The 27485-nt window shown below is 46.3% G+C and overlaps 1 protein-coding gene across 1 annotated transcript; it reads right to left on the bottom strand.

The window, feature by feature from the left end:
* Positions 1–1179: 1179 nt before the first annotated feature.
* LOC309591533 (uncharacterized protein) lies at positions 1180–26393 on the bottom strand (the record flags this gene model as incomplete). The annotated part of the gene is made up of 18 exons (XM_082314005.1): positions 1180–1370; positions 3146–3287; positions 3795–3979; positions 4364–4505; positions 7228–7401; positions 8201–8358; positions 8452–8601; positions 10438–10642; positions 13116–13328; positions 19013–19185; positions 19566–19707; positions 20211–20398; positions 20953–21094; positions 21628–21801; positions 23049–23209; positions 23496–23645; positions 23846–24008; positions 26196–26393. The coding sequence occupies 18 exons, from the start codon at positions 26391–26393 to the stop codon at positions 1180–1182; spliced, it is 3051 nt and encodes a 1016-aa protein (XP_082170131.1).
* Between the last annotated feature and the right edge of the window lie 1092 nt (positions 26394–27485).

The following is a 27485-nucleotide window of genomic DNA, read 5'->3' as shown; positions in this document are numbered from 1 at the left end:
TGGATAAAAAATTGCCTCAGCTATACATCAACTGGAATAAGATTGCAGGATATGATGGCAGATAAGAGTGCTACAGACAGGCACAACAGCCAGACAAAGCTACAGAGGAAAGAAAAACAACCAAAACCAGGTGTCATCTAATGCCTGATCCCAGTTCTGTCTGTGTGTGTGCAATACAAGCACTGTGAAACTTGACATCATTTGCAAGGAAATTGCATGGCTGGTTCCAATGGCCATACCATCCCAAATACCAGATTGAACGCTGATGTTGGCTCTTAGCATTACCTAGGAAGTCTGAAGAGAGGAACAGTGTTTGCTCCTATTTAACAAGGTCAGGAAAGACAGAGATCATAAACCTAGAAATGGGTCTAGTTTATTAGCCTTTCATGATCGGTTGCTGGTACAAATCTCACGTGGCCTTATGATTTAGACTGCAAACTTAGAAATGTAGATCTTGTTTCATTCAGACTGTGATGCAGTGTTGAACTTGGTGGTAGCAGCACTTGCTTATCTAAACAGGTTTGCAGACTCTGGGGCATCTTTCAGGACACTCTTCCAAGGCAGAAGTAACTTCGTCCTCAAATCACATGAATCGATCTGTTTTTTCACTCTCAGTGTTTGACTTGGCTGCCTAGGCTGGTAGGATTTTGCTAGAAGCTATGGGTAATTAGAGAGCTTGGAAAAGTTTGGGAGGTACCTATGGATGGTTCAAGTGTGTGACCCACAGTGTATTTCTGTAGCTTCCAGCAAGCAGCAGTGCGTCTTTCCTCAGGATTTTGGGCCGATTTCTGTGACTTTATGAACCTCACTGCTTTGCCATGGGAGCCAGGGTGTCACATCTCCTACTCATGGGCTGCACCCCCTTCACCAGACCACCTCCTTGGCCCCTCCATTGGCTCCATGCAGAGTCTGTCTTAAGAAGTGTGTGTTTGTCAACCACGATCATGGTTTCTAATTGATCATATGCACCTCCTCACAGCATGGGAGCAAAGAGGGGGTCAGCAAACTATAGGGCAGATGTAGCGGTGGAAAGCAGTGGAGTGGGAGTGGATGGAGACAGTGGGAAGGGGATGTGAAAGAGGGTGATGTGGCAGGATTGGGGGTGGCGAGTCCTAGCATAGATAAGTTTGGTCTAAGCAGCTTCCCCACTTGTTGAGTTGCTCTTCAGCAAGGCTGTGGTTATTCACACGGGACAGCACAGGTTGCCTGAGGCTGAGGCCTTAATGTGAAAGTTGTCTGGGGGACGGTAAGGTCCAAGTCAGACTCTGAAACTCCTGGCTGGGGTTGAAAAGTAAACGTCTGCAGCAACCCTACGAAGAAGACGAACAGTTCCATCTTGGCAAGGCTTTCTCCAATGCAGTTCCTTCGCCCTGAAGATTAAAGCAGTCTGTTTACTTGATGGAAAGATCAAACTAGAATATTTGCCATGAACATGTTAGCATCTGAGATGTTGCAGTGAAAGCAGGAGTGAAACCTTGAAATGCTCCAGAATGTTTGAGAGCAAAGGAGCCCGTGTTGCTAAAGGCAGCTGTCCCAGTCACACTGGCCCAACATGCCTGCCTGGTCTCTTTTATCCCACAGCTACCTACCACAGCCATGTTACAGGGTTATTATGCATTTATAATGTACCCTCTCCTCTCCTTAGCTCTTCCAACCCTCTCAGCATCTATAACCCTTTCTCTTTAAAAAGCAGCCTGATGATAGAAAAATGCCACCTCCTCCCAAAGCGGAATGGTTTGAAACTCGCTTTTCCTGTGGAATTTATCCTAACATCCCACTTTTACAAAAGACTGCGTTTCTTCTTTCCTGCCCCCTCTTTGTGTTAGATTCCCATCCCTTGCATGATGGTCCCTGTGCAGGTGAAGCACTTGGTGGACAGCGAGAACTGGCTTCCTAACGTCAGAAGTCACTGCTGCGGGGCTGTGGTTGGAGCACATTCTGGAATCCCTTCAAGCCATCCTTTCAGAGGAACAGCTGGAAAGTGTAAGGTTGCATGGGAGGATTTGCAGGATTCTGCAGGAGATCTCCCTTTATAGTACTTACGGGCTCCTACAGTGCTGGGATTTGTTAAACTCCCATCAAGACTGCTCCATCCAGCTGTGCCCTCTCATAATGCACGCTGCTGCAGCCATGGAGGGCATGGGTTGGGGGCAGGCATTTCTGGAAATGCGCAACCTTTGGAAGCATTTATGGCTGTCAGGAAGGCAATGCATAAGTGATATTTCTTCTTTTAGGATGGCTCAGGGGAGAGTTTCTGATATCTAACAACTGTTCCTACCATTAGGTCAGTTTAAGTCCCAAGGGGGTTGGGTTTATGAGACTCCAGGGAAAGAATGTTAATCATATTTTGCAGATGAAATTGAGATTAAAAAAATAAAAGAAAAAGTCTGTGACTTGACCAAAATGACAGACAGAGGTAGTGTCAGGATGCCAAGTGCTCTACCACCTTCCCTAACCATGGGTCTGTGCTTCTTCCTCTATAAGAACAGGTCTTGCTGGGAATCCTTGGGAGCTCTTAAAAGTGCCACTAGAAGAATCACTGTCCAAGGTGATTTTTGGGAACAATCCAGGGCCTTGGATTTAAGATTTCACAGAGAGAGTAATACGGTTTGGTGTACTCTGTCCTATATTGGGTCTCTGCTGGCTGCAATACCCAGCCAAGGTGCAGGGTTTATTGGGACTCTCTTCCTTGGCCCTGTGAGCAATGGATGAGGCCTTGTCAAGACCCATTGACACGTGGGACTTGCCTCGAGACAGGACTTGAGGGTACCTGGATTGTACCCTCACTTCCAGGAGAGCTCACGAAACCCCGTGCAGAGCTATGCTGGCAGCCCCACCAGTCCTACTGGTTATCCACCTACTCCTGACAGTTTTGAGGCATTTTTCCACCTTCTCTTGGACACAATATATCTCTTTGTCTTCTCTCCTGTTGAACCTTTGGGAACCAACCCCTTCAGTGGTGGGAGAGGTGTGCTCTGAGAGCAGCCATTTGCCTGGATGCAGAACAATTGACTCCATTCAGTTGTCTCATTGCTTATTGACCGAGTTAAAGGCAGTACTTAGCCATGAAGACCCCATTGGTGTATACTGTAATCAAATGGTCCTGTCACAGCCTCAGCTCTGTGCAGATCAGCCCTTTAGTTACCTGTGGAGAAGGGCAGGAAAGCTTCTCTCTTTACAAAATTCCCTTCAGCATCAAGGAAGTGGTTGGGGTTGAACTGATGTGGTGTCTCCCATTGTGTCTTATCCAGCAGCACTGAGGTGAGCGACGGGATTACAATTATACCCTGAAAGAAAAGTACATCAAGGCACAAAAGATAGCAAAAGTGCTCTGTTTTGCTTAATTTTGTGACACAGACTTTGGTGTCCCAGGAGATTTGCTCCACCTGGGGTAGGTGGAGACCCTGAGGGTTTTATCCCATCAGCCAACACAGAGAGAAGTCAGTGAGATTTTCCCAGCAGTGCTAAGGATTGAAGCCAAACCCCACAGGGTGCTGTGAAAACCTCAAGCAGAGGGTCAGGTCCTGTAAATTCCCTGGCAGATGGCATCAAGGAGGTAAACCAGGGTCATTTGTGCAGTGAGCAAGTCCTGAGCATGAGAGTGACTGAGTTGAGTCCTACAATGCCGGTCTCTCTGGACTCAACATAGTCACTGGAGAGGAAGAAACTCTTCTGGGGGTGAGTTTGGATGCTTACTTTGGGCTTCAGTCCTATAATTCCCTCTAAAGAAACCAGTATTTAATGGCACTGGCAAAAACGAGGTGGTGTGTTCCTGGGCTGGAGCAGTTACCTACCTTAGGAAGGAAGTAGCCCCTGAAGTGGGTGTCAACAGCAGTGCAACGGGGAACGTGGGGCAGGAGGGTGATAAACCTCTGCACTTCGTGTAGCACTGCATTTGTAAATGGCATGTTCTTCCGATCCTCATATGTAGCCCAGCTTCCAGCTTTGACGGTTCTCCCAATCTCCTCCTGCACCTTTTCTGGAAGGAACAAACACTGTTGGATTCCAGCAAGGACGCCAGTTCCTGATTTGGTTTTGGGAAAAACATATTTTTCCAGGGTCTGGAGGGAGAGGATTCTTAAAATGCCAGCCTGGGTTTCCCCGCTCTATTTCTAGTTCAGGCACATGGATGGGTTGTTTCCCCAGCATCATACTTTGATCTCCACTCATCCTCTCTCCCAGCAAGGTGTGGGGACTATTTGGTTGTGACTTAGATCAGCATCCAATTACATCAGGAGTTCATAATAATAAACAGATGGGATTTAGCTATTAAGGCAAAAGAGCTCCTGTGGATCTGAGGCCAGGCCTCTCCCCTCCCCATATCTGCCACACCACGGATGGAGCATAGGTGAAAGGAGCTCACTTTGAATCTCTGGGTATTTCATCATCAGCAGGATGGCCCACTGGAGTGTTGTGGCTATGGTCTCTGTTCCCGCCATGACCAGGTCGAGTATGGATGCTATTAAGTTGTCATCATGGAAGAGGCTGTCTTTCTTGTTTTTCTCCTTGAAAAACACAAATGGTAAGAAAGGTCTTAAAACCATCAGTCTTAGTATTCAGCAAGCTTGGGAAATACTGCATAGCCTACGACACTGTTGGCTATGATCTTGTGCTTGTGAAATAGGTGATAAAATAGACCTGATCTTGAATGCACAGCATTCACCAAAGATGGGAGCACCAAAGATGGAAGGTTTGGAGTAGAGTTTTAGTTCGGCATCTGTCTCGACCCAGAAGCAGGCTGACGCCCAGAGCCAGATGCTGTTCACAGACTCAGCCTCACAGGTTCAGAAAAAATCATGGAATCATACACTCATTTAGGTTGGAAAAGAGCTTTAAGATCATCGACTCCAACCATTAACCTAACACTGCCAAGTCCACCACTAAACCATGTCCTCAAGCACCACATCTACCCTTCTTTTAAATACCTCCAGGGATGGAGACTCAACCACTGCCCTGGGCAGCCTGTTCCAGTGCCTGACTACCCTTTCAGTGAAGAAGTTTTTCCTAATATCCAACCTAAACTTCTTCTGGTGCAACTTGAGGCCATTTCCTCTTGTCCTATCGCTTGTTACTAAGGAGAAGAGACCGACCCCCACCTCGCTACAGCCTCCTTTCAGGTAGTTGTAGAGAGCAAGAAGGTCTCCCCTCAGCCTCCTCTTCTCCAGACTAAACAACCCCAGTTTCATCAGCCGCTCCTCATAAGACTTGTTCTCTAGACCCTTCACCAGCTTCGTTGCCCTTCTCTGGACACGCTCCAGCACCTCAATATCTTCCTTGTAGTGAAGGGCCCAAAGGTGAACACAGTATTCAAGGTGTGGCCTCACCAGTGCCGAGTACAAGGGGGACGATCACTTCCCTAGTCCTGCTGGCTGCACTATTCCTTTTCCACCAGGCAGCTCTCCAGCCACTCCTCCCCAAGCCTGTAGCATTGCATGGGGTTGTTGTGACCCAAGGGGGTCCTGGGGAGTGTTGTGACCCAGCATTGAGCCTTGTTGAACCTCATCCAGTTGGCCCCTGCCCATCGATCCAGCCTGTCCAGATCCCTCTGTAGGGCCTTCCTACCCTCCAGCAGATCAACACTCCCACCCAACTTGGTGTCATCTGCAAACTTACTGAGGGTGCACTCGATCCCCTCATCCAGATCACTGATAAAGATATTAAACAGAACTGGCCCCAGTACTGAGCCCTGGGGAACACCACTTGTGACCAGCCATGAACTGGATTTAACTCCATTCACCAGAACTCTTTGGGCCCAGCCAGCCAGCCAGTTTTCAACACAGTGAAGCGTACACCCATCCAAGCCATGAGCAGCCAGTTTCTCCAGGAAAATGTTGTGGGAAACAATGTCAAAGGCTTTACTAAAGTCTAGGTAGACAACAGCCTTTCCCTCATCCACTAAGCAGGTCACGTTGTCATAGAAGGAGATCAGGTTAGTCAAGCAGGACCTGCCTCCCAAGGGACTCTCTTAAACAGGCCAAAGTCTGCCCTCCAAAAGTCCAAGGTGGCAGTTCTGCTGACGCCCCTCCTTACTTCTCCAAGAATCAAAAACTCTTATCATTTAATGATCACTATGCCCAAGACAGCCTCCAGCCATCACATCACCCACCAGTCCTTCTCTGTTCACAAACAGCAGGTCCAGCGGGCACCTTCCCTAGTTGGCTCCCTCACCAGCTGTGTCAGGAAGTTCTCTTCCACACACTCCAGGAACATCCTGGACTGTTTCATCTCGGTCGTATTGTATTTCCAGGAGACGTCTGGCAAGTTGAAGTCTCCCACAGAAACAAGGGCTAGCAATTGTGGTACTTCTCCCAGCTGCTTGTAGAATATTTCATCTGCCTCTTCATCCTGGTCGGGTGGTCTGTAACAGACTCCCACCATAATATCTGCCTTGTTGGCCTTCCCACTGATTCTTACCCATAAACGCTCAACTCTGTTATCACCAACATCAAGACCTAGACAGTCAAAACACTCCCTAACATACAGGGCTACCCCACCGCCTCTCCTTCCTTGCCTGGTCTCTCCCCTGTACAGAAGGAGATTCAGCTAATCCTAGCTCCGAGGGACTCCTCCTGCCCAAGGGCAGGTTTCAATCCCCAACAATGTTCAAAATGACCTTTCAGACCATTTCTGCTGGGCTTTAGGACTGTACTGACCCTTCCTTCACATAGCTATGTAGAATACTTAGTGCCTAAAGTTGGCCCAGATCCAGTTGGAAAGAAGAAAAAACTCAGGGCCCACATATTTTGTGTTGAATGAAATCAACTGATGTGTGAAACTGCAGAGTCTCTGCTAAAGTAAGATGCAGGGCAGGGCTAGGACTTGTACTGATGATTTATCATTCAAGTACTTTAAGTAAGTGTATCATTCATCTTGGAGCAACACTATCAATGATTAATTGATTTGTTGTAAAAAGAAAGGCAGAGTCAGCTTTCATGTGAATTCATGCATTTTATACTAGGAACAAGGAGTTGATCTCGCATTATTACCGCTGCTATTTCAGGAGTGGACTGAGACAGTGCCTTTCATATCTGAATTTTGATAGAAAAATCCCTGCAGTACATTACACCAACTGTAAGAGATGGCATCTGATTTCAATGCCACTAGAATAACAGTATGGATTTCAATAGGTTTACATGACATGACTGAAATCAAGACTCAGCAACACTTTTAGCTAGAAAATTCAAAGGAGACATTGCAAACAGTCAACAGAGCTAAGCAGTCAAATACCTCTTGTTGCCTGAATATCAGTGCGTCAATGTAGCTCCTCACGCTGTTCTCGTTGATATCCTCCCTGCTTGCCTTCATGTATTGCCTTAAAATGACACGCACATCTTCTATTTTCCCAAGCATAATCTTGTGGGTTTTGAAAAGAAATCCAAGGAACGGGTAGAAATTGAAATACTAATGAGGAATTAAAAAAGAGAAGCATTAAGTCTGCAGAAATATCAGCATGCTGAAACAGCTTCTTCCTAAGGCATGACATATCAGTTGAGTTTTGTCTTGTAGTAGTAGTATCTTAGCATCCCAGGGACTTCCTGGGCAGATTTTCATAAGGGAGTGCTTTGCAACCTTTGAGCCTCTTTTTAGTACTACCTAATTTTAAGTATTTATGCTGTTCTGTGGGAACAGATCCTCTACCAGTGACAGCCTGGTCAGCCTCTCAACAGAGTTGGGGCTCCAGTGTGCCAGGCCACCAGTCTGTTTAGATCAGTATGAGACAGGCTGTTTTTTTCCAACATCAGTTATGAAGAACAGGGTGTGATAGTTTGAAGATAAGCAGAGTTTTCCTGGTACTCTGCAAGTAAGCATTTTTAATGCAGTCTGTGAAATCTTATTCACCTGGACATCAACACTGAATGTCCCTTTTTAGAAAATGCAACAAAGGCAAAGAAAGCCTAGATGGTGCAATTACGTTGAAGAAGACAAAAAAATATGTGTGGAACTAAAATAACCATAGTTCAGTCCTCATTTTAGCTCCACACAGATGTGCAAGGTGGTTCAAAAGGAGAGTAGCAAAGGTCATTCTGGCTGCACACTCGTAGTGACCAAGGTGATATGACAGGAGAACTGTCACATTTTAGGTGTAATGGCTGGTTCTGAATATCTGAAAAATGCTGAACTAAATTCTGTGGTTTGTGTGGCTCACAAATGTGATGTGCCAGCGTAAAAAAAAATTTTAATCTGTCGACAGGTTACTTACACTCAAATACGGAGATCCCAGAAGAATCATAATTTCATCTATGAGTCTTAAGAGAGTGAGAAATGTTGGGTCTTTATAGTCAAACCTGTCCCCAAACAGCATGATGAAGGTGATGTTGATTGGAGCACAGTTGAAGGACGTCAGGCTAAAAGGTTCCCCTGCAACGGGAGGAGGATGGAAATGTGAGTGAGATGTTGCAGCAGCAGTGACACATATGAGGCTGTTCAGCACCATGATGGTCTCCAGCTCACCTTTGAATGATTTGATCATCTCAATAAGGAAGTGAAGCTCCTCGAAAATTCTCCCTTCTATCATTTTTTTCCCCATGCCAAGGTTGCGCATGCTGGATACAGTGAACCTCCGAGTTGTTCTCCACAGGTCCCCAATAGAGAAGAACAAACCTGGGGAGGCCGTGAGACATCACTGCTGGGCTCATGCACGGAGGAGCCCCACCACGCGAAACAGAACAGGGGACTGGATGAAGAGGGATCTCCACAATTGTTTCTGCTGCCCGGTTTCCCATGGATTTGGGGACTAAGGGTCTCCCATTTCTGTGTGCCCCATCCCTGTATCCTCTCAGCTCCTTTCTCCCCGTCTCACTGAGCCTGTAGTGTGGGAAAAACAAGCTCCCACCCAACCCAGTCTGCCCCAGTGCTCTCCTGAGTGGAAGATAAGCAGGTATGGCTTTCAGACCAGTACTGGTTGGCTGTAGAGCTGGGGAGAGATGTTGGTCTAAGTTAATCACGTGACCTTTCTGACCCTGTTTGCTTGCAAGTCTAGGGCCTCAAGCAACGACCTTGTGTCTTTGAAGCTTCTCCCTTTGTCCTATTCCAGTCATAAAGATATTTTATCTATGTCAGATGGGATCATTCAATCTCCTCAACCCTGGCCAGTGCTGAATTGTTTTATGGCAACACTGTATTTTCAGCAGTGGCAAAAATACTGTCATTTTGTAGAGGTCACTGAGCTCATGCCTTGATGATCACTAACACCACCAAGCAGGGATGGGTATTTCATCCTGTCAAAGTGTTGGAAACAGCAAAAAAAAAAATTTTGTCAGTAATCCAAAGACTGTTTCAGATTGTGTCAATTGAAAAACTGGATGCCGGCACTGCAAGGTTTTTAAAATGTGTTTGCTTTTTCTAGAATAAACAGTATTTTAGAGCCATGTAGTTTTAATTTGGAAAGCAAAACTTCTTTCTCTAAAAATGTCAAAGCAAATTTCTAAACTTTATTTTTAATTTTCCTTTAATTCAGGTACTTTCATCTGGATAATTCATTTTCTGCAAACAGCTTCAGAGTCAACAAATTGGCATTTTCTGAATAAAAAAATGTTTCATTGGAAAATTTGTGACCATTGTTACTTAATAGCCCCTGTGAATTTGCAGCTTTGGGTCACCTCTAAGTGGCTCAGACTTGGGCTGAGAAGGTAAGTGTGAAAGGACTTATAGTGCAATACTGACAGTTTCCCACAGGGATATTTTACATGTAAATTAGCCCTGAAAAATGTTTTTCTCCCTATCGATTCCTTTTCCTTATGTAGCGATAAATTCATCTATTGATATTATGGCTGGGTAATTTAATTCCTAATTGTGATCCCAACTTCAGCCTGTGACCAGCATATAAAGCTGCCTTTTGGATGCTCAGAGCTAAAGCCTCAGCTGAAGCAGAGGATGGAAAAACAAGGCAAAAAGTCCTCTGAAATACTCAGTTGCCCTGGAAAAACCATGAGGTGGTTTGTGGGGGCAAATTTCCAGCCTCAGCCTATTGCTTCTGCCTGAACCTGTTTCACGTGGTCCACCCAAGAGCTTTTGTGGGGAGGCAAGTCATGGGGGGGGGGGCTGATGATGTCCAAAATTGTGGCACCTGGCAGTGGGAGAAAGGGAAAAACCCTACAGCTCCAAATAGCCAAACCAGTTAGTTCAAAGTCCCCTGAAACCGTGGGGAAGGTTTGTAAATGTGGTGGTGGTGGAGAGCCACTCTCATTGATGTCTTACAGAAATTAACCCCAGAATTACCACGGTGCCTTTAAAAATCCCACTCTTCACCCTCGAACGTTTAGGATATGGATCGGCTGCAAGTGCATTAGCAAAAATAATGGTAGTGAAAAGCCAGGATGCATTGCATGAAAGCGAGGAAAGCCAAATATTTTCTGTTGGCTTGGCTTCAGAAGGGTCCAAGGGGGATGTTTAAAAGCCAGGCTCTGGGGAAGTAGAGTTAGGCTGGCACTAAGCGACGGTGTCGCCCCTCCCGCCCGCTCCCGCTCATTTCTCTAGTACCGTTTCCATTCTGAATTTGGTCAAATATTGGGATGGATGGTCTGTCTACAAACTCCTCTGTGTAGTTCACAAGCGCCTCCCGCACAACTTCGTACCCGGTCAGGACCACAACTTTCTGGAACCCAAAGTGGAGGGTGAAGATGGGGCCGTATTTTTCCGCAAGCTGAAAAAGAGGCGAGCTGTGATGGTCAGGAAGAGAGGGAGTGTGCACAGGGCAAGCGCCCGCTGCTTTCTGAAAGGACATATTACCTCCTGGTGCCCTGCTGGGAACGGCTGCGGAGCCGCTACCTGCAGAACGGCGCCTGTGAGCCAGAGCTCATCACGGGCAAGCACGAGGCATTTTGTACGGATGCCTGGCTAGCATCCGTATGGATTTTAGGCTTCTTGCCACAAAAGAACCCCCACCCCCATCAGTGCATTACTAATCTGGTTTTGTTGTTAAGGAGAAAGTAAATGAAAAACAAAAAAAAAAACCACCTAGAGTTAAAGACTGGACCTCAAACGGCAACACAAGTTGGCAAACTGGTGAAAGATGAAAACAGAGAAGACAATTTCAGTGCAAAAAATGATGCTGTCACACAGGAAAGCTTTGGTACAGTGCTCCTCTCATACCAAAGCACTCCTGCATCCCTGCTACTAGATCAGAGGAGCTGTTTTTCCCACACCAGGCATTTAGTTTGCCCTGGATGACCACAAATTGCAAATCCATGCCCCTCTGCTCAGACCTGGCTTTGGTACCTAGAGCTCAGCCAGGCACAGCAGGGAAACCCACGGCAGGAGCAGAAGGCTGCCTGAACTGCTGGCTGTCCCCATGCTTGTACATAAAGTGATGCTCATTTTGCACTGAGAAGGCTCTGGAGGTATCTTTGCCAGGATGCAAAGAGACTCTTTCACTGCCACATGCCCCAGGATAAATTCTTCACAGCTCCCCGCCAAAGCTGTGCCTTGCTGGCAGCTTACAAAGGCAACACAGTGCCTCAGGGGGTTGAAAATCCCTCCAGGAGCGTGCAGTCCTGCTGGCATGTCCTATTACGTGTCTCCGGAGCTGCTGTGTTCTGCGCAGATCCCCGCTCCTCTTTGCCAAGGAAAGGGGTCTGCGCAGAGCGAGGCAGGCTGACAGGGAAATCCACGCTCCGTAAGGACCGTCGTGTGTGTGCCTGCTGCTACATCCCTGCATTTTACAAGGGTGAGACTGTCATGCCCCCCCCCCAGCCCACACATCTCCTCGGCGCTGCATTGGGGACTGTGGGAGGCTGACTACTCCTGCCTACCTCCGCCCCACCGCTGCAGCTGCATCTTGCTCCCCAGCAGCTTGGAAACAGCACTCGGGGACAGCCAAGAAGAGTGTGGGCTGGGCTGGAGCAAGGTGATGGGAAGCCACAGTCCAAATCCGCTGCCTAAGCAAACACACGGTGTATGCACGCAGCCTCACCTGCGCCAGGTCCACCAGCAGCTTTTGCAGAGGAGAGGGGGGCATCCCCCCGCGCCCTGCAAACACCCCCATCAGGGTGCCCAGCCAGCAAACGCTGGTGCCTGCTGCTCAATGCAATCACCATTTTTTGCTCTCTGTGGGGTGAGATGGAGGGATAACCCCTCTGGAGTAATCCCAAAGTAAAGGCAAACATAGGCAATACCAAATATAGCCCAGCAGGTGATGAGAGCATGCGGGGGTAATTCCAAACTGCCGTTCAGAGACCGCAGCAACATCTGCCCAGCCCCGCTGGGTAAACTGACCCCAACCCTGACACTGCCCATAACAACACCAGGTGCTGGGAGCCTCACCCCACGGCGGTGCTAACCCACCGCTCAGCTGCTCCCAGAGAACCACCGGTGTTTGCTGAGCACCGGTGTTACGGGAGCTGTGTCGACGCCTGGTTGTGAACTGCCGCTGTCTGTTTGCTCACTGGGTCCCTGACCCTGGCGCACGTTGATCCTCGAGGGTGCTGTCTGCTAAGGGGAGGAGTGAGCACACAGCAGCCTGACATAAACACCCGAGGCTGTGCCAGCCTCGTCTTGCACCGAAGAACAGTTTACCACCATAAGCGGGGTAAGTTGTCTTAATTACAGGTTAATAGAATATCTTAGAGGCTATTCATTCTGGTGCCTTAGCGCAACTTTTCCAGCCCTCTCTTGTACTGGTGTCTAGATTTTAATGCGTATCCAATTCATCAAGAGGGAAGTGGATTTTGCAGTGGGGCATCTGGATTTGGCCCTCTCCAAAGCAGTTTTGGGGTCACTGCATCGTGGAATTCCCCTTGCCAGTTCTCCAGGGCGGAAGGGAGGGAAGAAATTTCATTCCATGTTAGTTATGTCCTACTGCTTTAAAAGATTTCCGGGTGTCCGAACTGTCAAATTAATATTTCAAATCCCACAAGCATTATATACTTCATGTACATCATCACAATTACATGAAGAAATCCCATATTACCCACAGGTCTTTTTTTAATGGTCGATCGCTTATAAATGACATTGCATCGACACAGAGATTGGCTAGAAGAAGCCCAGAAAAGTATTATAAAGCAATTTTCACACCTTTACAATTTAGTTTGAATTAAAAAAGACAAAAAGTTCTCACTGATATATCCCAGGCAGCTTTAAAATGCATGAGGGTCTGGGTTTGGGGGTTTTTGTCCTACCTTCATTATTGATTTATCTTGCCTTCTAAGATCCACCAAGTGCAGGTTACCAATGATCGGAAGAGGAGTTGGACCAGGAGGAAATTTAAAAGCTGAATTTTTATAGCCAGTTGAAAAATAGAGTCCAGCTAATAATACTGCTGCACATAGCAGACAAATTAATGCAGGATCAGAAATAAATGAAATTAAAAAAGACATTTTTTTAGTAATAATCTATTTTTCAGGGGATTAGAAGCAATAAAAATGCAGTGGCACTGTTCCGTTTCTGCCAGCTGGCTGTTTGCTCTCTGCAACTGCTACAAGCACTCGATTCTTATTAAGGTTTGTAGAGTACCTAAATAAATATTGCATACTCCACCCTCTTTAAACACCTCAGAGAATGTGGTCTAAGCAGTTTGCAAAGCCTGTCCAGAAGTAAAGAGAGTTTCAAATTACAAACCCATGCATGTGTGTGCAAGAACATATACATGGGAAAAGGTGCTTGGCATTCCTCTATAACCTCCTCCTCCCCCTGGGACCTCAAGGTCCTTTATTAGCAGTACTGTGACCCTCCAAACACTCCGCTGACACGGGGAAATAGAAAGGTTTCTCTGAATCCTATTAGAAACCTCCAGATTCAGATTTTGATAGGGTTTGAGATCTCCGTGTTACTAGAGAGACAAATAGTATTGTTACAGGAGACTTTAGCTTTCTTGATGTCAAGTGGAGATCAAAGGTTGTTAATAATGGTAAAGCCCATGTATCCCTGGGGGTTGTAGCCCATAAACTTCTTCATAAAGTCGGCTCTGAACTGCCCGGAAGGGATGTGATTTCAGACTTTGTGTCTGAAGTAGAGGACATGCAATAGCTAGCCATGGAAAATTAGCTTGGATCAAGTGATCATGAGTGGATTCATAGGTGGAATGGAAAGACAAAATTAGATTTGAAACTTCTGGGAGTTTTCTTCATTTTGCAAGAGCAGCTTCTAAGAGATAGAGGGAAGAAGTTAATGAAGTTAATGAAGTCAGCTGACCTGGCAGGCTTCAGAAGGGGAACAAGACAGGAGAATGAATTATTTTAAGTCAAAGATATGAAACACCTGGAGCTCGCATCCCTCACAAAGGTTTAAATCTTGTACAGAAGGAATTGGGATCTACCTGGTTGAATAGTGGCTTTCAGGAGGATATTGGGAATAAACAGCCAATGGAATAAGATTGTTCAGGGAAGAAAGAGCTGTCTTAAATGATCAGGAAGCACAAGGCTAAAGGTACATTTATCCAAAGGTGAGATCATATAAAGGCTATTAGTCAGCAAATATAGGTCCTCAGCCTTGCAAATGTAAAGAAGGCAGGGAAGGAAGTGGACCTAATGTGAAGGAGGGCACAGCTATGGTTAGCACGGTCCCAAAGCAAATGGCTGCTTGGTTGCACGCTGGAGCTGCCTGCGTGGTGTGGAGATGTTACAGCACAGCAGCTGCCCAGAAGCAGAAGCAAGTGTGTTGCAACATTTCTGGGATTATTTTTTTTTATTAGTTTCCAAGAAATGGGCTGGAGGCAACGGTTTCCTCCAGAGCATGCCCAGGATGACTCAACCCTGCCTGCTCAAGTGAGCAAAGAGGCAGAAGGGCTGTAAAGACAGGCAAGAAGGATGAGGGCTGGCACAGGGTGCCGAATGTGGGCACTGCGATGAGAACTTGTGATGGCACGTGCTCTGTGCCCTGTGTAAAATGTTTGTTCCTGCAGGGTTTTGTTTGACCGGCAGCACCCTGCAGTGCAAAAGTTACATGTTGCTGCCGCTCTCCTTTTATTTCATCCTTGCCCTGGGAGCCGCTGAAATCATAAAAAGGCCTTTCAGAAAGAGACTTAAATTATCTCTGAAAAGCCAGGGGGGAGTGTATTGGGTTTTTTTAAACCAGGCTCTGAGTGCAATGCATTAAAATGACAAAGGTAAGTCAAGCTCTTGCGATGACAAGAAATTCCTGTCTCAGTAATGTGTCTGGTACGTGTTTCACTCCGGAGCCGCGCTGCTACGTGATCCCCTGCCTGAGCACACAGAGCTGAGCACAAAACACCTGCCAGGCGCGGACACTGCTTCGGGTGCATTCCTAGGGCAGCCAGGCTCCTCAGGGTGCAGCTGGGTTGTCCTCGGTCCCTCGTGGCCATGTGGCAATCCCGTGCCACAGCATGTGAACCAGGTGGCGCTGGTGAGGATGTGGAGCATGGGCATCATCCAACAACCCCCAAGCACAGCCACTGCGCTGCCAGTTAGCCAGCCTGGGGAGAGCTAGCCAGTAAAGCACCAGCCCTGCATCCTTTAAATGAACTTAAATCCCCCCAAATCCCTGTGCCTTCCCTGCCAGTCCCATTCTTGACCAGCAGTGCATCCAGGACTGCAGCCTCAGATAACTCCTGCTGGCATTTACTGTGACAAGTTCCTTTTAAGCAAGGGCAGGAGCCACAGGAATCACTGTAAGACGCCACATCAAAGAGGCATCCAGAGCCACGTCCTGTCTCAGACAGCAGCCAGACCCAGGCGCCATGGGAACTCCGAGGGCACTGTAAGATAATGTATTCCCTGGCCAAGAAAATGTTTTTTCCTGGTCTTGTTTGGAGTCTAGTGTTTATGTTGAAGTACATGGAGTTGCATCCCTTCTCCAGTGTTAAAAGGCTGTAGCAGGCATAAAAATCTATTTCCTTCTATTAGTTTAAATTTACTGCCATTCACTTTAATTTTCCATTTTGCCTCTGTGATGAGAAAAGGCTGATGGAAGCAGATGACTCATCTTCTATGTAAGGACATTGCATGGCCTTACTCTTCCTGCTTCTCTTCTCCATCTCCACTTTAAGGCAAACAACCAAATCTTCCAAGCCAGTATGCATGTGAAGGGTTTTCCTTCTCCATCATCATTTTTCTCTCCTCCTGTCCTAACTTCTCCTAAAGTCAGCATATCCTTTTGGAAATGTGGTATCCAGAGCATAATACTGTCTCAGCTGCTTGTCTGTCTCCCTGGGACTAATGCAAGAAAAAGCCTTGCATGATGTCTTAAGCGCTTTGGGAATCTGGGAGGACTCCCTAATTCACCAAATAGTGAGTTCTGAAAATTGTTCCTCTAAGACCTCTAAGTCAGCAAGGATACAACCCCAACTATAGACTTGCTAACAAAGATCCAAGGTCCCAGGTTTCTTATATAATTAAATTAACGCGCGTCAACATATGGACTGTGCATATGATTTTGATAGAAGATACTTTTCAAGGGGACAATTATTTAAGTATTAAAAAGACCTTTTCAGTTGTGATTTTGTGGAGTTAGAAATTCAATAATTTCCTTTGAGCTGCTTGTGGCTATGAGTATTGCTCACTCTTTGCATTGTTAAACATCTTCTGGCTGCATGTTGCCCAGGGATCCCTGTGCTCACCTCTCTAATGTGGGTGTATTAAAGGTGATGCAGCCCAACTTTATAATTTTGACCCAAAATCGGTTTCATCCTGCAACGCCAGATCAACAGCAACAGAGCAAAATATTTATTTATATCAGGCTTGCAGTAGTTAGACTGCAAATAGAGCAACAGCGAACCAAACGTAAGCAAGTGTAGCAGCAAAGGCTTTCTTGTTTCATAGCTTGTTCAGCAGACTCATTGAGATATATCCAGAAGCTGGAGCTGGCCCCACAGTACAATGTGTGTACAAGTGCAATACCAGTACAAATACAAGGCACAGTACAACTATTAGAGTGTTGCCTTTAGTCGCATGAACTAAAGCTAGTGAGAAGAGCCGGTGTCTTGGCCAAACAAAGACTGCCCTACTTTGTCATCCCTTCATATTCTCTTTCTCCTTTCTTTCCTTCCATTTGCAGCACAGATCAGCTTTAGAAGACAACAACTTTAGTTTTATGCTATAGATTTACCATAACCTCTCCCTCAGCCTCTGTAATTTTCTGTTTCTCCCTTTATTCTTCATCCTAACCTGCCTTTCCTGCCTCCAACCCAACACAAAAGCATCTTCAGTGACTCAGTGCTCCCTAAGTCACATGTGGTTTACTGCCTGTTTCGCAGCACATGAAGAAGCCTCCTCTCTTGTACCTGCACCACCATTCAGATTTCACACACATATCACACTTCCCTCAATGAGTGTAGCCTTGCAGGTACAGCTAGTTGTTCCTACTCCTAATGGCTGCTACATGAAATAAATCATTAATTGTAGTAATCAAACAGCTGCTCTAGGACAGCCGCAGTCTCTGGGGTGTCACCAGCTTTCTACAGAGACCCCCTTATGACGAGTTAATGGTACAGGCGAGCGACTTGGTAACAAAGTCTAACCTGCTTCTCCTTCCAGACTCTATTACCAGTTTTACATCTATTTTCACAGTGACTACATTCAAAATCCTATTAGCCTTGACAGTGATGCAGGATCTCCGCCGGCAGAACATGAGCATTATCAGCTCTGAATTTGTAACTTCAGTTCCTACCTAAGTGGCCAAAGCAATTCTGTGAGCACCAAAATTTTGCTTGCAGTTCTTACTGTGATGTCCCTGCTCCTGCTGTGTACTGAGCACATACAACTTCCATGGGAGGCGGTGGCAGTGGTATTTGCTCAGCAGTGCAGGCTGATTTGTTACCCTGCCTGGAGACCTTGCTGCCTATCCCTGACACAAGGAACGTCTGGAGAGGAAAGCAGTTTGAAATGCCAGTGGCTATGTATCTGGTGTAGAGCTGAAGACAGACAGAAACATTTTCTAAAGAGTTTAAGCCCCATTTTCAGTCAAATGGAAAATATTGTCCCTATTCATCCCAACACACCTGATACATGAGACTGAAGTTTGAATTAGGAGCCTGTTCACCCTGCAGTCAATGGAGAGAGTGAGCAATTCAGACCTTATGGCAGTTGAATCATCCACTGAAGAATCCTCTCTCTCTCTCTGTGGAGGGTAGAGAGGATCTAGAGAGCAACTACAGCTCCTAAGGTGCAAGTGAAGAGGGCTGAGCCTCTCTCAGCTCTCTGATGGGAGCATGGCAGTCCTGCTGCCTGGCCCCACGCTGCATCGCCCTCACGCTGCCTCAGGCTCGTCTCCAGCTTTAGCCACGCTGATTCAGAAACGCTTCACTTTCTGTGGCTGGTCATTTTCTGCCAGTTTAGGGGTCTAAGCTGGCCCAGTAAGGGATCAGACAAGTGCCAGAGCCAGCATGAAGCCAGGAGAGGTGAGGGAGTGGTGGAAATGCCTTTCTTAGCAGCAGCAGGAAGCTGCTAGATTGGCCCCGTCATAAATAGGCTTTTCAGCATAAAGTGCCTAGTGTGAGTTGGAATGAACCCACTTCCCAAACCACTTAGATGTTTTCTGATAACTGTCCCATGCCTGGCTCTTGGCATCAGCCCATGTTACACCCTGGTGTCTGGGACTCTGTAATAAAGATAAGGCAGGTTGTATCGCACAATGGAAGCTCAGTCTGAGGCTCAGTGGAACAACCGTCCTGGGGAGATTTCTAGATCCATGAAGTGTCTGTTGTCTCCAGCTGGGCCATCGATAATCAGCTCTGCTATAGAGCTTGGACTTTGGGCTGAGAAATTCTCCATGGAGGCTCTCAGGGGAGAGCCTCTGATGGGTTACATCTATAGAGGAGGCTTGAAACCATTTCATGCTTTCAAACAGCCCTGAAAGCTGCATCTCTGATGTGCTGTTCCAGGAATGAAGCACACTGTTTCTGAGAGCAGTACTCAGGGGTGTCTGAAGGGTTTGCATTATGCAGACACCACAAGAGCTCTTGGAAAGAATTGCATGAACAAGAGAAAAATAGCAGTGCCCAGTGTCTTCCTTCCCCTAAAGCTCAGGTATAGACAGCTTTTTTCCCCTGTAACTAGACTTGCTTTCAAGCTTGAAGTGTTCACTACTCTAACTCTACGTCACTTGATCATTCATAGGGCACAGCACAAACCAGGTGAGGCATGGGGTTCAAGGTAAAGCCAACATCAGCAGTGAGATCTAGGTCTGACTTGTCCACTCCTGGAGGGGTTTGGAAAACAAATTTGCGGAGCAAGCCTGCAAAGAAGAGGAACAGCTCCATTCTGGCCAGTCCTTCTCCAACACAAGCCCTTCGTCCTGAAAACAACCAGGAGAGAAGTAAATGATCAGCATTGTAACTGTTATTGTTGATGTCTGAGACCGTCTAAACTGGATGTACAGTCTGTAAGAGCAGGCTGCTGAGGTAGGAAATTTTTCCTTCCTTCTTTCTGTATATTAGAGGTGCTTCTGACTTGTCTCAAGCCTGCAGGTATGTGAAATTATTCAGTGACTGTGGGTAAATCAGTGTCTCCCAGATCTCCCAAAGAAGAGGTGGTTCCTAAAGCAATGGTGGACAGGAGAAATGACCAGAAATCCCTTATCCTGTATTCTGTGTGCTTGACTGTCATACTTTCCTGGAATCAGGGGGAACTGTGCCATTAGCCTAGCCCCAGGTGGTGCACACACACCCCTCTCACCTATGGAGAATGGAATAAATGCCTCTCTCCGAATGAAGTTCCCATCAGCATCCAGGAAGTGCGAAGGGTTGAACTGATCCGGGGTTTTCCAGTGTAACTTGTCATTCAGAGCGGAGGTCAGCAGCGGAATAATCTCTGTACCCTGAAAGGGATCAAAGAAACCCACAGGAGGTGTTTGGAGCAGACCACCTTCCTAGTTGAGCTGGGCTGCTTTCTTTTTTCTAATGTGAAGAGGCAAGTAAGACTGAGCCATGGTAAACAGAGCTGGGGGATGCTTCCCTGCCCCGCTGTGGCTCTGCCTGTTATCTGTGGCTGCTGCTCTCTTTTTGGACCACAAAACATTCCTTTCTTACAGAACCAGATCTTTCAAGAAAGATGCTGAAGTAGAGGTTCCACATTTGGCATAAGAGATTCAAACCAGCGTGATTTAATTAAACTGTCTGGTTATTCTAGATTCAAACAGCTGTAACAAACCACAGGCCAGTACATGTTTATAACAGCTACCCTGGATCCAAGAAAAAGGATCGCATCATAGATTAAACCACACATCACGGTGTCTTTAGATTTTTATATTTTTCTTCTTGCCTGCTTTAAACAAAAGCGTAAGGAATCCACGCAGTGTAAGCTGCTAGCCTCAAAGCTCACCTTAGGAATCACATAGCCTTGGAAATTCACATCGGTAGGAGTTGATCGTGATACGCCCATTGGGACAATGTTGGCAAACCTTTGTATTTCATGTATCACTGCATCTGTATAAGGCATTTTTTTCCGGTCCTCCAACTTAGGCAGCTCTCCTGGTTCAATGACCTGGTTCATTTCTTCCTGAATCTTTCCTTGGAGGGAGGAAAGGATTAAGAAGCTGATATCCCTCTTATCTTGCAATTGAAATGGCCTGCAGTTTGGCCAGGATGAAGAAAAGGGAAAACTTTGAGGGGTATTTGGGAAGAGCAGAAGTGGGTAAGTCAGGGCATGGCATGGTTCTTTCAGGTTTGTTGTTGAGCCAAGGGAGCTTGAAGAGAGTCACTACAGTACATCCCATGCCTGATTCTGATTACACACCATTGTAACCCCATAGCCTTCAAAAGAAACCAGATCAGAATCAGCTCCTGAGGAGACCTTTACTGACGTAAGCCCATAGCCTGCAGGAGAATAACGATGGGGGAGCTTTAGTGTAACTGTAACCTGGCCCTTAGCCTCTCCCACTTGGCTGGGCTGGTTTATTGCAATCCAGCTGAATAAAATTCCTTTGTAAAGTCAACGGTTGTTATCTCTCTCAGAGTACTCAGAATAATTACTCTAGACAACACTGAATGAGTTCCACTCCCTTCCACAACCAAAGCCTTAAGCATGCAACAGCGTATTGTACAAGAGGACTTCTCAGCCTTACTCTGAATTTCTGGGTATTTCATCATCAGAAGAAGACCCCAGCGCACAGTTGTAGAAGTAGTCTCAGTCCCAGCAGCAAAGAGGTCCAGGGTTGAAAACAACAGGCTTTCATTGTTGAACATAGTGTGGGGTTTCTTTGACTCCTTCAAAACATATAGGTAATGGCCATAAGTTCCACAGCAAGTGATACCAATATGTGACTGTGTTGCCACCACTTTTATCTGCATTTTAGCTTTTTGTGACTTTATATGCTCTGGGAAACTAAATGTTTAGTATTTTAGCATTAGGGCCTAAGCTATATGGAATTTGTTTGGTCCCAAGCGTATGTGCAATCCCCAGGTCCAGATATTAGGTTAGTTGGAACTTAGTTACTGCAATGAAGTTTATCACTGTACCATTCTTGCAGGAAGGTTTGGGATGATCTCCTCCTTACGTGTGCTGGATGGTAACTTACTTCACCCACATGGGACATCTTGACAACTAGATCCCTTTAACCAGCAGCTTCAGTGGAGCCATGGAACGAGTACAGCTCAGCTCACTGTGAGTATGAGCTTTGATACATTCTGCTCGCTGCAGTTCCGTTTCCATTCACTCCCAGTCCCTGACAGATGGTCAGTCCTAATAATAAGTCAGAGCTAAGAGAATAGAAAGATTCTGAGACTCAGCTTTAAAGTACCTGTTGTTGCTTCATCAGAAAGGCGTCAACAAAGCCTGTTAAGTTATTTTCATTAAACTCTTCTTTGTGTTCCTGGAAGAGCTTCTGGAGAAATGCATTCAGTTCACTGACATTTTGTAGCACAGTCTTGGAAGCTCCAGAGAGAAATCCAAGGGATGGGTAGAAATTATATAACTGTGGAGCAAGAGAAGTCTTACTGTTAATTGGCATTTTGAACACATACTGGCATCGCAAATCACACTGCTGGTCCGTTGTCCCATGCCCTGACATTTCAGGCTGTAATTCCCCCACATTCGCCCATACAGTCCAAGCAGCTATGAATTGCTGCAGAAATAGACTATTCTCTCTGTTATACCTCTGCATGAGTCCTTGCCATGACTTTTGGGAGACTCACCAGCTTAATCTTTCAGAGCTTCCAGCTGTGTAGGTGGTGGGACAGAAGGTCTCAAATGTGAAAGGTGGGAATGTGAGCATTGTACTTATTGCAGGGAAAGCCCTCGCATGTGTCACATCTTATGGCAGCAGAAGGGAGTTGAACTGGCCACCTCCACAGACAGACAATATTGCTGTGTCAACACGGTGCTTTCCAAGCCAATTATCTCAGGCACAGCACTGAGCTAACCCAACTACCCTGTTCCTAGGAGCTGGACTGAGCACAGCATTGCAGTATGTCATATGGACATACTGCCAGGAGAAAGGAGGGATCTAACCCCCATCATCCCAGGGGAGGTGTGCACATCTTCAAGGAGACCACTAGCTGCCCTGCCAGACAATTAAACAAATGCCCACCATTAGCTGTTAGCTGGTGCCTCATCCTGGGAGACTGTCTGTATGCAGTGTGTAACTCTGACCTGTGCTCAGGTGGTGTTTTTTGGGTTTAGCTAGTCTGGAGTTACAGCCAGCCACAGAACTCAGTGAGGCTCAGAAAGATGACTCCACTGGTATTCAAAGCAGAAGCTTTGTGTCAGGAAGGAACGGGCTTATATCAGCTGTTAGTTTGCTAAGATTGAGTTTCAGTAGCCAAAACAAAGGAAAAAGAAGTTTGTCAAACCTGGTTCTAGGGCGGCAGAACTAAGACAGTTACTGAATGCATAATACATGGAGGCAGATTTGAGATGGCATTTCAGGGCCAGTCTCTGATATGAGAGATGTATTGTGCTTCTGCTCTTCAAACAGGGTAAAATGGTTCCTTTTGTAAAGACTTTGGTTTTTTTCCTTTATTAATAAGCTTCACAGATTAAGCCCAGGGGATCTGTGCATTGCGGATACAGAACCGCAGATGTGTTCCGTACAGGCTGGCTGGCTGATAATGTTGATGTTCTCGCCTCAAGAAGCAAGATGTGGGAGGCCTGGAGGACAAACACGGGGAACCGGATATCCTCAAAAAAGCTAAAAGACAAAATGTAAAATCAAGCTCTTACCAGCACCATAGGGGAGCCCAACAGCTTAGTATTTTCATTTAACAGCTTCAACAAAGTTAGAAATACAGGATCATCATATTCAAACCTCTCTCCAAACAATATCGAGCAGATGACATTGGATACAGCATTGTTGAGTATCATCTTTGTATCAAATGGTTTCCCTGTATTTCAAGCAATGAAAACAAATGAAAATGTGAGTATGCCCGTGTCGGTCTGGTTTCCTATGGAAATGTAGTCCTGAGCTCCCAAAGACAAAACTTATTCACCACCCAAAATGCATAGCAGGGAACTCAGGTTCAATGTTTTAAGGTCTCAGTTTAATAACCTATTTCAGCATATGCTGAACTTTAACCACGAGATATCATTTGCTCAGAGTTAAACTTTCATTAATCTTTATTGTTCCACTAGACATGTTTTCTGTCTCTGGATGAAAGTCTTGACACTCACCATGATAGGATTCAAAATATTTGATAAGGGAATTTACTTCCTCCAGGATTCGGATCTCAATGGTTCTCTTTCCCATTCCAAAATCTCGCAGTGTGGACAAGGTGAATCTTCTCATAGTTTTCCATAGCTCTCCATGGCTGAATGCTATGCCTAAAATAAAGGTGTAACATCCTTATGTTACCTGTGGTTAATAAATGTTTGTAAGGCCTTCTTACACACTGGTACCAAAGCTGCTCGATATGCTGTTATATAAACAAAAAGCAATCTGTAAGAGGATGATATTCTCCTGCTGTAAGAATATAATGACCATAGACAAACTACAAAAACCAACCAACCAAAAGGCCACTTACCATTTCCTTGCGTCATTTTCCTAAATATGGGTATTTCTGCCCTCTCTCCAAATTCTTCAGCATGATTTAAAAGAGCTTCTTTGATGGTTTCATATCCAGCCAGTACCACAGCTTTCCTGGGTCCAAAATGCACAGTGAAGACGTTGCCATATATCTCGGAGAGCTGTCAAGGTGAATAAGTATGTTCATTCAAGACCAGATCTGGACCCAAATGCTAGCACTAACCACCCTGGGTGGTTTCTAGCCCGAAAGGAGCCTCACAGCCCTGCCTGAAGTCTCCAGGTGCTGCTGTAATGCAACTAATGAGCAACAGCTATCAACTGCCAGCATCTCTGCTTGCACCCTGTTTGCACAACAAGGTGTCTGCTATCACTGCTCCTATCAGAGGAGAAGTCAATAAAATGCCATTGCATTCCTGTGGTGTTCTGCAGTAACAGGCCAGCATAGCGATACCACCATTCGGAGGCTGCTTAGAAAATGCCGTAGCAGGCAGGCCTGTTTATTTTAATGCTGTTGACCTGAGGCAAGCACGCGTGCAGACATCTTTGAGGCTGAAGCCACAAACACTGCAAAAACAAAGCTCAACAATAACTCTTTCTTTCAGGACAGCGCTTGTCTCTAATTACGGCAAGGTGGGTAGTGTTGCAGTCATTGCAAAATTATTTGTTGGCCACCAGAAACTTGAATCCAACTAGGAAGCATATTCTTGTAGATAATGTCACTGGAGCTCTAGGCTTTTATAGCAAATTAAGTATGAATCATCTGTTACACAGAAGGGTGGCTTTGACAATGTAATCATTCACTCAGTGTTTTAGACTTCGTTTAAACACACTGCAAGCCATCCGCTCCAAATGTCTTCTTGTTTCCGATGTGCCTGGGTTACCATTTGCTATGCATTAGATACATACCGAAAATTGAATTTCAGATTAGAAGCAGCTCCTGTTATTACACCAGACAAATTGAATTTGTTTTCATCAAATGGTGGTTTGACGGCTTGGGAGATAACATTAACACTGGTTCTTCCCTCCCTGGCAGCTCACAGAGTGCGTGGCAGAGCCAGGGGCAGGGAATCACAGCCTCCTCCCAGCCTTCCTTTGGTCATTTGTTTGCATTAGTACTTCTTGGCATCAATGCTGTTTTTTCTCAGCAACACAAGTATTGGATGTGGCAGGCCTGAAAGCCTGAAGAAAGCTGTTTGGCAGCTTATAGGAAATGAGTCTCGTGCCTTCGCGTGACATTTGTATCATAAAATGCCCCAGTACCGCCAAAAATAGTTGCTCTTCCATACCGGCACCCTCAAACATACCTATGATCAGATGGGAGCTCAGGACCAGAAGCCCATCAAAACTGTGCTCTGCACAATCCTCTGCACCGTAAGTCAAGCCAGATGAACACTGTGTGACTGCCATAGGAATTCTGTACTTTTGCAGTCCAGGATGCCCTTCTGCGACTAACTGGAGAATTTTGGTGTCTGCCCTGCCCTTTCAGGTGGGCTGATGGAATTCACTGGGGACCGGGTTTCCCCTGTCATAGTGTCCAGTAAGCACACACAGGGGGTATGGACAGGTCACTCACGGCACCTCAACCGTCTCTACAGCAACCAGAAGAAATCTGAATTCACATTGAATTGTCCCCACCTCCCTACCGGAGCACAGCAGACACTTTCTGAAACAAACATTGCACCTGGCTTTAGAATATTTAAGTCTTTTTTCTCTATTTTAGAAATAAAATTATCCATGGAGCTGCATAGAAAAAACAGTTTGTTTACCTAGACATATAAAAGCCATGCATCAAGTCTTAAATAACCCTGGCCAGTGTGTGTGCAGGGGAAGGGTTGGGGAGGCAGAGTTGAGCTTTGCATTGCAGGGATATAATTAACTTTGGAAATAAATGTGCACATGACCCCATTTCCTCTGCTGTGGGGCTGATACCCTTCGTTCATTTGTTCCTTCCTTCCTTCCTTCCTTCCTTCCTTCTGTACTTTCAGTGGGAGAGGTCTGTCTGCAGTGAGACATGGCTTGATGGCAAATGCTCCTGATCTGTCAGCAGACTGGCCCAGCTCGAGTCTTCTACCTGCGGCCTCTGAGGGGCTCGAAGTACCAACAATATTGCTCATTGCAAGGGGTGGGGGTCTATGCTTGTGTGTGTATGGAGGAAGGAGTGTGTGTATTATATTTATGTATATAAATGCATGTATATGTGTGTATAGCTCTGAAGGTAAAGTCACTCTGCCAACCTGCCTATATGCCAAATATCTCATTTCTGCCCTCCACACAATGCAAACACAATCGCATCTCCATCTCCCTAGTTGCATTTCTCGCTTCAGGAATTGCACATTTTCAGACCCTACCTCTGTCAGCGACTGGAACGGCTTTTTCAGGTCCACGACATTCAAGTTTCCGATCAGAGGAAGAGGTCGTGGCCCAGGAGGCAAACTGCAAACGGGCTTCTTCAAGCTGTTAAGGAAATAAAGGAGAGCGACCAGCCCTGCTGCCCAACAGAGCAGCGAGCTAGAGCCCATGTACTGCAGCAAACTCTCTATGGCCATGTCTAGATCAAAGTGTGGGTATGAGCATCTTGGGGTCCCTTTATAGCCTTTCTGTCATTGCCTGAACACACCTTCTGGGCAAGTGGCTTTACACAGAGCAAAGGACTCTGAGGTCTTGTTTACTTCCATTTAGACCAGATGTATTTTTTTTCCTACCAAATAAAGCACCCTATTTTATTCTGAACCATGGATTATCTTAATCTGGAGCTCCTATTTCATCTACAACACTGGGGCAAGGTGTTTGTTTTCTAGTGAAAATCTGTGTTATGGGCATGTTGTGGTCCACGTGTTTTTCAGGGGCAGAATTAAGGGACAGGACGTGTGCTGGATTGCTGTCACGGTGCCAGGTCACAGGACTCAGCTGGACCACTGGTGATGCAATGGAGGAAGCAGGACGCAGCAGGGAAAGCCCACAATAATGCATGGCCTATGGTGCAGCTGGCAAGAAAGTCCTCAGGGAAGGCAAGGCTGACCAAGGAAGAGTTGGAATGGTGGTGGCATGAAGATGTGCTAATTCAGGATTGCAGATGGGAGTAGGTCCACTTACAGGTGACAGCTTTGATTCTCTTTTCTTTCCTGCCACCCCAGTAAAATCACCTCCTTGAGCAACACAGTGTTTTAATTGCTGACACTGTTATTGATCTTTGTCCCAAAAATCTACCAGCAATCCCAAAATGCCCCTGAAACCCCTTCAGTCACTGTTTTGCAGTTTACTGTCCAGAGGACTGTGTGCCTGGATGTCCATCTCTGTCTCTGAGTTTGGTGATGGCTCCTTCCCGGCTGTCCTACCTGTTTATGAGCAGATGCATGCAATCCTCTAGGAGAAACCGTCCCCTCCAGGCAATGCTTCTGCCTAGAATGGGAAAGAGATGCTGGATCTTTGTAACCTGGGAGGAGCCAGGACCAGGCTCTGCAGCTGGCCAAGCAGAGGACAGAGGCTGCCTGGGCAGCTGTTGCAGAGGGGGTGCCAGCCAGGAGGAGCACGCAGCAGCAGCTTTGGCACTCCGGGTGCAGTGAGTCACGCACCATGCCACGGCAGGGTCCTGCATGAGCCTGCGTGCCCGGGCGACAGCTCCCCAAGAGCCACCTGCA

The sequence above is a fragment of the Platalea leucorodia genome, assembly GCF_965183815.1.
Source record: "Platalea leucorodia genome assembly, chromosome: 5".
In the NCBI taxonomy this organism is placed as follows: domain Eukaryota; kingdom Metazoa; phylum Chordata; class Aves; order Pelecaniformes; family Threskiornithidae; genus Platalea; species Platalea leucorodia.
The sequence above is the reverse complement of the archived record's forward strand: the minus strand, read 5'-3'. Positions and strand labels throughout refer to the sequence as shown.